Source organism: Dipodomys spectabilis, unplaced genomic scaffold (genome assembly GCF_019054845.1).
Source record: "Dipodomys spectabilis isolate Male_0828 unplaced genomic scaffold, ASM1905484v1 ptg000006l, whole genome shotgun sequence".
Lineage (NCBI taxonomy): Eukaryota > Metazoa > Chordata > Mammalia > Rodentia > Heteromyidae > Dipodomys > Dipodomys spectabilis.
The window spans coordinates 10,635,913-10,648,521 of NW_024870683.1; the positions used below are offsets into that span (position 1 = coordinate 10,635,913).

Consider the following 12,609-nt stretch of genomic DNA (forward strand, 5'->3'; position numbering starts at 1 on the left):
TGTTCTAGGACTGGTGCCACTCACTTTTGGCACAGGGTAAATTATTTTCTTATTTCTTTTAAAACAGAGTTGTGGCCGGGTGCCGGTGGCTCACGCCTGTAATCCTAGCTATTCAGGAGGGCTGAGATGTGAAGATCGCAGTTCCAAGCCAGCTTGGGCAGGAAAGTCTGTGAGACTCTTATCTCTAATAAACCACTCAGAAAATTGGAAGTGGTGCTGTGGCTCAAGTAGTAGAGTGCTAGCCTTGAGCTGAAGAGCTGAGGGACAGTGCCCAGGCCCAGAGTTCAAGCCCCACGACCAACCAAAAAATAAAAAAGAGTTGTTTAGGTCAATAGGGACAATAACAGAACCAGCTCAAGAGGTGGCTGGGAGCCCAATTAGTTAATGTGGGCAAAGGTGGCCAAAGGCAAAAGCAAAGCAGTTGCTACCATTACTTGCCTGCCCGCCTCCACTCCTGCCTGCCACTAGCCTGAAGTACTTTCCCTCTGTGGCTCTTCTTCCCAAACACCTGGGAGAAGGCAAGGGAGGAAGGGAAGGAGGAAGGGAGAGGAAGGAAGGAAGGAAGGAAGGGAGGGAGGGAGGGAGGGAGGGAAGGAAGGAAGGAAGGAAGGAAGGAAGGAAGGAAGGAAGGAAGGAAGGAAGGAAGGAAGGAAGGAAGAGCTGCCCCCCGGGTCCTACCATGTGTCAGGCCTGCCACCCTCACAGCCATTATTTTGTATAGTTGAATCCTCACCATGGTGCTGTGGGATCGGTGCTATCAAGGTACTATCAAACTATCAGAAGGACTATAAAAGTACTATCAAACCTAATTTACAGAGGAGGAAACAAGGACTGAGAAGGACAATGCTGCATGATGCAGGTGTTGTGGAAGAGAGCCAGGATGCAAACACAGGGGGTGTTCGGCCCACAACAGGTGCTCAGCCAGTGCGGCTGTGAGCGCCTGTAGTCACTGCGCGCTTGCTCCTGCCTCCGCCTCCTCACCCACCCTGCCCCCAGCAGCAGCTGCTCATGAGGGTTCCCAGGCTTTGGAGACAACTGTCTGTAGGTGCTCCCTTCTGGTTCTAGGAAAGGCCCCCAGGTGTGTGGGGGGGAGGGAGGGCAGGTAAGTGGCTGCAAGTGTCCCTTGAGACAGCACCTCCCATTCAGCTCGGCACCCTACCTTGACTGTGCTCCTTGGCTCAGAACTGTAGGGAGGAAAAAGAGAGACCTGAGAGAGGAGAAAAGCCACAGGACAGTCACCAGTAAAGAAAAGAGAGACACAGCAGGCTGGAGAAGCAGCTCAGCAGACAGCCTGTGGCCGCTGCCTTCACAGGATCTAGCCAGGGGATCCGCTGGGAAATGCTGGTGGACCAGGCCCTCGGGCCCTTGTGGGGAACTTGTGGCCCTGGACAGTCCCTGTCCCTCCTGTGCCTCAGCTTCCCTGCTAGAAAAATTGAGCAGGTCAGATATTTATGTCCTCTTGCTCTGACATTCAAGGGGTCAACGATCCTGGTCTTGAAATGAGCCTCACAGACAGAGGACTACTTTTTGAAAGTTAAATGGACCTCAATCACAGGGCCAGCAGGAAACATGAACTCCTATGGTCAGACCCAAAGGTGAGAGACATTTGGTGGCTTTTCTAAATACTACTTTAAAAAAAAATTTAAGGGCTGGGGAGGTAGCTCAGTGGTAGAGTGCTTGTCTTGCATGCATGAGGCCCTGGGTTCGATTCCTCAGCAACCACATAAGCAGAAAAAGCTGGAAGTGGCACTATGGCTCAAGTGGTAGAGTGCTAGCCTTGAGCTGAAGAGCTGAGGGACAGCACCCAGGCTCAGAGTTCAGGCCCATGTCCAACCAAAAAAAAAAAAAAAAATTAAGCCAGATGCCAATGGCTCATGCCTATTACCGTAGCTACTCAGGAGGATGAGATCTGAGGATCATGGCTCAAAGCCCGTGTAGGCTGAAATGTCCCAATGAGACTCTTATCTCTAACGAACCACAAAAAACAAAACAAAACAAAACAAAACTGGAAGTGGTGCTATGGCTCAAAGTGGTAGAGGGCTAGCCTTGAGCAAAACAGCTTGGGGACAGTGCCCAGGCCCTGAGTTCAAGTCCTAGGACCACACACACAAAATTATAAAGTAACAAATAAGTTACATGAAACTTCTTAAACAACAAAGCCCTGATGAATGAATAAATGAAAACATGAGTTTTTTTTCTTTGCTGTGCTTTTTTTCTTTTTGTCTTATTTGTTCATTTATCTGTTTTGGGGGGCTTAGGGGGGAGCAGAAGTGGAGGGACAAGGGTGAACAAATGCAACACCATGTGGAAAATGGACTACACAACTTGTGGGTGGGAATGGAAAAATTGAGACAGAGTGAGGGAAGGGGTGACATTGTCCAAAAAAGAAATGTACTCTTTATTTGACTGATGTAACTGTAACCCCTCTGTACATCACCTTTATAATAAGAATAAAATTTTTAAAAAAAGAACAAAGCACTGGGTCCCCTGAAAGCTGGGCCTGATGACAAGGGCATTCCTAAAAGTGTGAATGGAAAACACACTGGGTCCACTAAGGGAGGCCAGACAGACAGGCAGACAAGGGGCTCTGGGCAGTCTGGAGCCACCAGCTGACCTAGGTTCTGTCCCTGCGATGGACGAGGCCGGGCAAACAGGAAGCCTTTTGGTGGACAGGCAGGGAGGAAGTGTTTCCACTGCAAGCCAGTTGCACATACTCTTGAAGGTCTGGTTTCTTCTACCTTAAAAGATCTCTCATGCAGAGGCCAGAGAACTTGCCCAAGGCTGCACAGCTAGCAAGGGGCACAGCCAGGACTGGTTCACATCACAGCCTGAAGCAGTAGCCGATGCTCAAGATGCTTCTCCAGGTGCTTTTCTATTGCTTTCCCTTTTCCCTTTTCACAGCTTCTATATCATGCAGGTGCACTGGAGCTTCCAACTAAGTAAGTATATGAGTGGCCATCAAGGGTTAGCAAGCAAGTCTTGGGTCCAGACTAGCAGGTGACAGTTGGGCTAAATCACTGTCCCCAGTCTCAGGCCTCCCATTGGCCAGGCAGCTCTTGTCACAAGAGAAGGAAGCAGGCTTCACATCTCAAATAAAGTCCCTGGTCTTGGTCCCTGTGAACTGGGAAGGCCTGGGACGCGAGATGCGGACAGGACAGAGGGCAAGGCAAGGCAGAGAAGCGGGGGGGGGTCGAGGGGGGCACACCTATAGAGGCAGAGGAGCTGAGAGGCACAGAGAGGACAGACCAGCCAGCAGACGTGACACCAACTGGTTCCGCTCTAACACTCGGGACAGCGCTTCGAACACATATCTTTATCCTCTCCACCTCGCCATCCCCACCTTCACTATGGGTGTGCTCATGTATAAATGACTGCCTCCCAGAGCTGGTGGGAGGGGACATGAGTGGGCACAGGTTAGGCACTTAGGACGATGCTGCACAGCAAGCATTCTGTCAGTCCTACAGAAAGACCAACTACTGCAGCAGCACTGTGCAGGGCAGCCCTGGCACCTCGAGGAACCCTGAGACAGAATAACACCGAGGGAGGCTGCCGGCCCAGGCTCCCGACATAGCTGATCCTGGGCTCTCACCTCTAATGTGGTAAGTTAGAGACACTTTGCCCAGGATGGCAAAGAAAAGGCCACACCATTCCAGGATGGTGACCCTACCCCAGGCAGAAAACCACTAGCCCCGCCTGCCCTGGGCCCAGGAGAGGGTGAGGCTGGCCTGGTGGGAAGCCTACCTTCAGATGCTCCATCCTCTCCTGCTGGCTCAGGAAGTCCCGGTCATCAGTACTGGGGGGCCCAGGAGGCTGGGTGAAGTCCTGGGTGACCTTCTCCGAGAGCTTGCAGATGACCTGCTGCTTGGCCTGGTTCTTGTCCATGAGCAGCTGCACGTGCTGCTGCAGCTCCTGCACCTGCTGCTCCCGCAGGCCGGCTTCGTGTGCCAGGTGCTCCCGCTCCTGCTCCAAGGCCTCCACCCGCCGGCTCAGCTCCTCGATCTGACGTACTTTGTGCCGCACCAGCTCCAGCCGGTCCTTGTCCTTGGCCGCTGCCAGGTAGGCACTAGATGCCCGCTTCTCCTGCTGGGCAGCCTCCAGGGCTTTGTGCAGGATCTTCACCAACTCCTGGGAGGAAAGAGGGGGCAGAGGCGTGTCCATAGGCTCAGGGAAGGCCTGACAGGTGCCAGAGAGGGAACACACTCTCTAGTCCTAACAACACTTCCAAGTGTCCTGTAGAGGCCCTGGGCATCTTATCTCAAGACTCATTTCTGCCTTCTCTGTCCAGCAGAGTGCTGGCTGGACAGTCTGTGGAGCAGGTGACTATTCTGCCCAAATGGGAATGTGGGCAGCTTCACCCCTGAAACCAGTAGACACATTCCCGGGGTCCAGTTCCTTTTGGTAATTCTGCCTGAGAAGTGCTAGGTACAAGGGCAGCCACCTCAGACCCACAAGTTCATACTGAGGGTGACAGTCTCCCCTCCCCCCCATTCCAGCAGCTCAGAGCTGCTCACACTTAACTGGACCCCTCAGTGTTAGCGGGAGAAACTCTGAATTTGTTTTAGGATCTAACACTTGGAGGCTCCTTTGTTACAGTGGCTGAACCCATACTCTGATGTACACTGGTAATTTTCCAGGATGACTAAAGTGAGGTCCAGGAGAGCAGGGTGCAATTTGGTCCTGAAGCACTGACATTTCAAAGCTTGAGCTTAGTTGCTAGCAAAACCTGGGGCATGTATCACTCATCAATTGTGATATTTCTTTTACAATGCCTAGTTGAGGCTTCCCAATATAGCATCCAAACAGTCACTTCTAATCAACTTGAGAGAGAATTAGAGGAAATACACTGGCACTCCACCATGCAAAGCTGCCCAGAGCTTATTCAATGCCCATCCCATCAAACATTGCAATGCCACTACAAGGAAGTGCTGGAAAGTTCAGAAACAGATCTTAATTTCTTCCTTCTCACCAGGGGCAATTAAACACAAGGAAACTCCAGGTCTGCGGGCCTCCTTGTTCCTTCAAGTCTCTACTTCACCCAGGAATGAGAATTCTTTTGGGGCCAGCATCAGAATACAGGAAGTTAGGTGCCTAGCGTCCAGGGCCATGTGGCAGAGATGGCCTTTGGCCACAGCGCTGTGCTCCAAGCTGGTCTTGGTTGGAGAAAACACGTTCTCTTAGAGATCTATCAACTATACTCATGCCAAAACGTTTAAATAGTTCAGCTGGATAGGATAGCTTGCCAAGAAGAATGCCATTTTGGAGGAGAAACACTAAAAAAAAAAATCACATTTGCATGAGTCTTCAAAAACCTCAGTACTAGTGACCATCCTTTTTCTGCTTCTCGTTTCCACACAGCTATCCATGTGTCCAACCTTTACTGACTGCCTGCTCATGCCAGGCCCTGGGCCACAGTACTGTTCCCTGAGAGGGAGCTGCCATGGTTCCCAACTCCCAGGAGTGCAAAAGCTGTTGGGGGGGGTGGTGAGGGTGATAAACCACCTCCATGGAACAATTTCTGGTGTTTTGGGGACACAGGCCTGGGCACGTGTGGTGACTTCTGCCTGTGGAGGAGGTAGGAGGGGGTGGGAGACCAGAAGGCACACAGCAGTTTATACTGAGCCCTCAAGAATGGGGCCAGAGGTGACCAAGCAGCAAGTGGGGGGCGGAGGCGGGTACTTTCCAGGCTGATCTCCCCCAGAAGGAAGCTGGAAGACAGGCTGAGGAAGGCCTGGAGAAAGGAAAGCGCAGGGTCAGAGGTGTGGCAGGAAGGTAGAGTGGGGTGGGTACACAACCCAGAATGCCTGGAATGTTCAGAATGAAGCGACCAGCTTCTCAGGGCTCTGGTGAGAGATTCACATTCCATTAGGTGAGTCTGGTTTGGCTGAGATCTGGCAATGGCCTGGGGTAACTGGTGAAGAGCCAGATACCATGCTGAGTCTCACTTCAAGATCAGAAGCCGGGGGAGGGGGTCCCTTCCCCCTGACTCTCAAGCTTACGTCTGGATATCTTCTTCCCAAACTTGGCTCTCCCAACCATCAGCCTGGAGGCTCTCCTCCATCCCCAGAGCCCTGCACAGAAAGTGATATGCTTGAAGCTTTATGTCACTAAAGCACTGGTATTTTCATCACTAACTGAGCTTAAGGTGGTCCAAGTGGGTGGTGATCAGCTTACACAGGCCTCAGATCCCGCTATGGGGTACCTATGATTTGTATATCCAACACTTGGTGTGTTGAAATGATACCTAACCTAGGGTCCTTGGAGGTGGGGAGGGGGTGTCTTGAGAGAGTGATTAGGATAAGGTGGTTGAGATGGGGACTCCATGCCTGAATTCTGACGACTTTGTCAGAGGGAGAGAGACCAGAAGAGACACAGATACACACATGTGTGTCTATGTCTTTTGCCATGTGCTGGCTTGCATTGCCTTGGATCTCTGCCAGCAAGGAGGCCGTCCATTCTAGGTGTGCTGATTCAACCTTGTATTTCCTGAATCAGGAGCCAAAACAAATCTCTTTATGAAGCAGCTGCCTCTGGTATATCATTACAGTAACAGATCCCAAACAGTCCCCATCCCATCTCAGAGAGCTTATCTAGCAAGGGTGGCCTCAGGCAAGTTACTTCACCCAACCTCTGTAGGCTCATAATTAGGATGGAGAAAAGAAGTCCACTCCAGGCAGAGCCACCTCAAGGATGGTAAGAAAAGTGTGCCAAGAATCCTTGTCCAGGATGAAGCAGGAGAAAGCCCCCCAAACCTCCTTCCATGATGACAGGTATACAGCCAGAGATGTGGACTCAAGTCTGGCTGAGTTCCAGGTCAGGGGCTACTCCTTGCCCCAGCCAGTCAAGATTCCTGAAAAAAAAAAATTCTGTGTTTTTACCAAATCAACCCAAGGGAGCTAAGGGGCCCCTAAGGATCCGACCTTCCGGGCAGCCAACAGATGGCCATCTCCACCAGACAAGAGCTGGCCATCTGTCAGAGCAGATGGCCTTCAGGCTGGGTGTGGCTCCGTTAGCTCCAAGGGCTTATGGCATTTGGCCCATCAGCCATCTGGCACCATCTCCTGAAGCCCAGACCTTTTTGTGGGGCCAGCACTGAGTGTAGCTGGACAGATAAGTGCTGTACAGGTAACAGGGTCACTGTGGTTCAATACACCAGCAGGGAGGAGCAGGACTTCCCTCATGTGTTCCAAAAGGCAGTCCCAGTGTTGGAGTCTGAGACTAGGCCATGTGATCAGGGAGAGAAGGTGGCTTGGGCTGGAAGGGGAGACTGGGGCCCCAGGCCTGGCTCTACCAGCTGTGTGACTTCAGGCAAGCTACCCACATTCCCTGAGCCCCTCAGGCATGGCATGGTTAAAGGATGGAGACTCTCCAGGAAGAGAGACCAGGTCTGAAGCCTCTGCTCAGCCCTGCTGAGGATCTGAGAAGCTCTCAGATTCTGTTTCCTGTGCAGGAGTGCCAGGAAGTGCCAGCACAGTGCTGGAACACAGAGTTTGCTCCGATTTGTAGCTCAGAGTTCAAGATATAAATCCATCCCCTCCCCCCCCTCCCCATTACTGAAGACACGCGAGGGCCACATGGCTGGCTGAGCTAGGACAAGAGCTCTGTTCTCACGTCTCCCTAAGGCTAGGAGCATACAGAAAGAAGCTTCTTCCTGCTTCAGACAAAGGGAAGCACTTGCAGTGTGGACCCTGGGGAAGCCAGGGTCCCACAGAGGAGTTGGACTCTAAGGGTCTCAGTTAAAATGCTTCCCACCCAGAATTTTTTGTTGTTATTTTTGTTGTGGTGGTTTCTTTCGGAAGTACTGGGGTTTAAACTCGGAGCCTTGTCCTTGCCAGGCAGGTGTTCTACTGCTGAGCTGCACTTCAGTCCTTTTGCTTTACTTATTTTTTTTTGTATTTTTTGCCTGAGGCCAGCCTTGGACTGTGATTCACCATCTTATGCTCCCCAGGTAGTTAGGACCGGAGTATGCAATCAATATATTTATTGAGAAAGAGGTCTCAGTAACTTTTTTCCTGGGGTGATCTAAAACCACAATAATCTCAGTCTCCACACCCTGAATAACTGCCCCACTCACTACTTTTGGGGGTTTGGGGACCACTGGACACCTAAAGATGAGCTGTCTTCTGTGTTATGCCTTCCTCTGCCTCACTTCAGAGCCAGGAGTTAGGTCTCCTCTCCCTCTGGTTGTGCTGTCTAGGCTGCTGGTGACCCTAAGAGCTGGTAGGGCGGGAGCAAATGAAGACCTGGCCTCTGTGTCACTGCCGTGGCCTGTGAACTCACTTCCCACAGGCTATGATGGCATTCCCTGTGGGGTACTTGCTCCAGTAAGGTTGGAAGGAATCAGCACTGGGAACAGATATGTACAGCACACGGGGTCACATTTGTGGGGTGCCCTCAGCCTTATGTTCCAGATATGGTCTCTCCCCGCCCCTCTCGCCCCCCCACCCCGCACCTGGCAGAGCTACACATGCATCCACACAGGGGAAACAGGCTGAAAGGTGAAGGGACTTGCTTACAGCCAGAATCCAGGCCATGCTGTGCTTTGCCATAAAGACTTGTGCTGAGAGTAACCTCTAGACTGCCACACAGGAGATGGCTAGGAACCATGCCAAACCACGCACTACAGCTTTATCTTCCAGCCACCTTCCTGTAACATACGCTGGAGGTTACCTAGTAAAAAATTTAACTTTGTGTGTGTGTGTGTATGCTGGTCCTGGGGCTTAAACCAGGGCCTGCGTGCTGCCCCTCCCCCTCCTCCCCGCAAGACTAGCACTCTATCACTTAAGCCACACCTTCACTTGTGGCATTGTGGGGGGGCGGGGGTGTTCATTGGAGATAAGAGTCTCATGGAATTTTCTGCCCTGGCTGGCTTCAAACTGTGATCCTCAGATCTCACCTCCTGACTAGCTGGGATTATAGGTGTAAGCGACTGTTGCCTGGCAAACAACTCCAGTATTTTGAAAACCTGAACAACTACATCATGACCTTTCCTCTCTGAGTGGATGTGAGCTGTCCACAGCTTGGCAACTCTTCCAAACCCCCAGAGTCCTCCTTCCTTTACAGGTGGAAGGTGAGTCCTCCACGGGTGCCAGGGGCACACTGCTCCTGTGGCCTTGTACTATGTCTAACAGTTCGTCCTGTTTTAGAAAGAAAGGCAGGGTCAGGGACTGCTCACAGATTCTGGACTGTGAGAGGAGTGGCGGTGTTCACAGGAAGTTCCTTTTTCTTCCAGATCTGGCTTTGAGAGTTCGCTGGACTAGGAGGCCTGGAGCAGCTACTGCTCTGCCAAGTAACACTTAGCTCTCTACAGCATCCAACAGCCTTGAGATAGGAAGACCAAGATGAGAGAGTACAAGACAGATGGCTGGGGTGAGAGGAACTGAACTCCCATAGGGCTGCCTCCGTCCCATGGCATCACTGTGTGCTGTGAGTGGGTACTGGGGCGCTGGGTCTGCTGGATGCCACCTGTCTGAAATTTGAGTGCTTGAGGGCGGGGTCTGTGTCCTCAGCCCTCTGCTTTTCCCCAGCACCTGGGCCTGTGATAGGCCCACAGTGAAGACTTGGGAAATACACCAATGAACTAAGAAGGCAAAATGAATGATCTACCCCTCTAATCACCAGTATGACATTAAATGTAGCCCCTGGCCTACCAGAAATACAGCCTTTGTCAGTTCCCTGCGGTGGTGACTGTTGTGGGACTGGAAAGGCTGAGAAGGAGCAAAATTTAGGTAGGCAGAGCACGTTTCTGAACGGTCTTCTCCAAAAGCAGAGAAGAGAGGACAAAGAGAAGTCTATGAGAGGGACAAAGACTTGGCCACATAGGAGTACATACATGCCCCATTCCCAGCAAGAGTCTTCTAGAGCAGGGGCCAGAAAAGGAAGTTTGGGGAGGGCGGGGGCAGTTCCTCAGAACAGACAAAGCTCAAACACAAAAGCTTAGGTCTTTCTCTTGGAGGAAGAAGAGCCTATCACTGCAAGGGCCTGAGAGGTCCCTGGGATTTAGGGTAACAACTGTGCAACTGTGCTACCTGTATTGCTTTTGTCATACTGCAAGGTCTCCTGCCAGTGTGGCAGCCCACCAGCACCCCCACTGTACCCCCGGTTCCTCATGAGGTGGCTCCAGGGTTAAACCCATCTACTCTTTGAGTTGTAGCACTTTATAAATCATTTTAACATCTCTGGCTGTTTTGAAGTATGATCACATAGCTCTCCCTTTCTGTGACTCCTATGCTTAACTGCCAGCTGTGTTAAATCTCAATTTTCCATAAGTCAAGTCACTGTTTTACTTGGTCCTGGCTGAGCCCTGGGCCACACCCTGAGTGTGCTGTGCTCTCAATCTGTCTTTCTCTTCCCCCTCACTCCCTTCCCTGTGACATTGTCATGTTCTCTCTCTCTTTCTCTCTTGTGATACCCAGTCATCAACTTCTAGCTCCAGTTCCACCATCTGCCCCTCCCAAGAACCTGCATCTCAACCACCCCTCCAAACACTGCCTTTCTTCTGGGTTAGGCCATGACTCTCCGGAATGCCTTTAAAAGACAATATTAAAATAGGTCTTCAGAGATCCCTGATGTTGGTGGCTTTTTGTCACCTAATGTGACTGACAGCAGACTAGCTTCTCTTCTCCTGGAGTTGGATCTTTAAAGGCCACTGGCTGGGCTGTGCCCAGCAGGGAAGATGCACTATGTGTAGTCATCCACAAAGTTCTAAGCTCAGGGGCTGCACAGGGACCTCAGGCCTCCTGGGCAGGAGCCACAACTCACCTTCTGGGACTGTAACTCGGTAGTGAGCATCAGCACCTGCTGCTCCAATGCCACCACCTTCTCCTGGGCTGATCGGGTCCTGGCCAGCCCATCAGAAAAGAATGGGAAGGTGTTGCTCTGGCGCTTGGCTTTCTGTGTAACGTTGGTGGGCACAAAGGATTTGGGTACGGCCTTTGGAGAATCTGCTGGCTCTCTCCCTGCTCAAGAGGAGAAACAGAAGCAGCACAAATCCTGGTCAGCCTAAAGGTCCACAGGTCCATAACCCTGAAAGTCATTTTTAAGCCTTTTCACAAGGAAGACAGGGAAGGGGAGTGGGAAGGAAGAAGGGGAGGGAGGGAGGAAACATTTTCCTCTATTATTTTAAGCATCATTACAAGAGGTTCACTTGGGAAGATGAAAAGAATTCTGGAGGTAGATGGATGATGGTTGCATACAATTTGAACAGATTTAATACACTTAGTTAATTAACTGCATCTAAAGATGACAAAACTGCTCCCCTCACCAACCCACGGGCTTGAACTTAGGGCCTTGGGCTCTTGTTCAAGCTTTTTTCCTGATGCCTGGTGCTCTACCACTTTAGTCTTGCCTTCAGTCCGACTTTCTGCTAGTTAATTGGAGATGGAGTTTCATGGCCTTTTCTGCCCAGGTTTCGATCCATAATCATCTGGATCTTAGTGTCATGAATAGCTAGGATTACAGGTGTGACTCATCAGTTTTTTTTTTTTTTTTTGGGTCCGGTTGTGGGGCCTGAACTCTGGGCCTGGGTGCTATCCCTCAGCTCTTCAGCTCAAGGCTAGCGCTCTACCACTTGAGCCACAGTGCCACTTTCGGCTTTTTTTTCTTTTTGCTTATGTGGTGCTGGGGAATCGAACCCAGGGCCTTATGCATTGCAAGGCAAGCGCTCTACCACTGAGCCACCTTCCCAGCCCGACTCATCAGTTTTTTATTTTATTTTTTTGTCAGTTGTGGGGCTTGAACTCTGGGCCTGGGCACTGTCCCTGAGCTCTCCAACTCAAGGCTAGCGCTCTACAACTTGAGTCACTTGCGGCTTTTTTTTTTTTTGTTTATGTGGTGCTGAGAATTGAACCCAGGGCCTCATGCATGTGAGGCAGGCATTCTACCACTGAGCCACCTTCCTAGCCCTTTATTTTTGTTTTCAGGTGAGCCTTGAACTCAAAATTTTCTGCCTCAGCCTCAAGAGTGCTGGGAATAGTATTGGCATGGACTATTACATTGTTTTATTTTTATTTTGCGGGGGGGGGGGGGGGCTTGAACTCTGGGTCTGGGCGCTGTCCCTCAGCTCTTCAGGTCAAGGGTAGTACTCTACCACTTAAGCCATAGAACCACTTCCAGCTTTTTCTGCTTATGTGGTGCTGAGGAATCAAACCCAGGGCCTCATGCACGAAGCAAGCACTCTACCACCGAGCCTCCTTCCCAGCCCTATATCCAGTTTTAAAAAGGTAATTTTGTTAAGTATGTATCACCACAATAATTTAAAAAATCAGTGTTCCTCAATGTCTGGAAGCTCAGGACTGGTGAAGGGGAGCACTTCACGTTTGACATACTCCTGTGGATTCAATGCAGTGTTCCCTACATTCCTCCAGTGAAACCCTGGTCCCCAGTGTGCTGGGCTAGGAGGCGGGGCCCTCAGGAAGTAACTGGTTTAGAGGAGGACACGGGGGTGGAGCCTGAGACAGGATGGGTGCCCTTAGAAGGAAAGGAGGAGGTCAGAGCTCTGACTTCTAGTTATGGGAGTGGCCAGCGAGATGGCACTGTATGGAAGCCCAGCCCTCACTAGATGCTGAATTGACAGTGGCTCAATGGAGGCCTTCCAGCCTCCATCTGGCTGGG

At 51.1% G+C, this 12,609-nt stretch overlaps 1 protein-coding gene across 1 annotated transcript in view; it reads right to left on the reverse strand.

The window, feature by feature from the left end:
• The window catches only part of Tbc1d2 (TBC1 domain family member 2), a 40,306-nt gene that overhangs the window by 13,769 nt on the left and 13,928 nt on the right, over window positions 1–12,609 (reverse strand). Inside the window, exons 5-6 of the mRNA XM_042696201.1 lie at window positions 10,759–10,955; window positions 3,742–4,125 (exon numbers count right to left, since the gene is read on the reverse strand). Coding sequence (XP_042552135.1) covers window positions 3,742–4,125; window positions 10,759–10,955 — 581 coding nt within the window. The remainder of the gene's footprint in view (window positions 1–3,741; window positions 4,126–10,758; window positions 10,956–12,609) is intronic.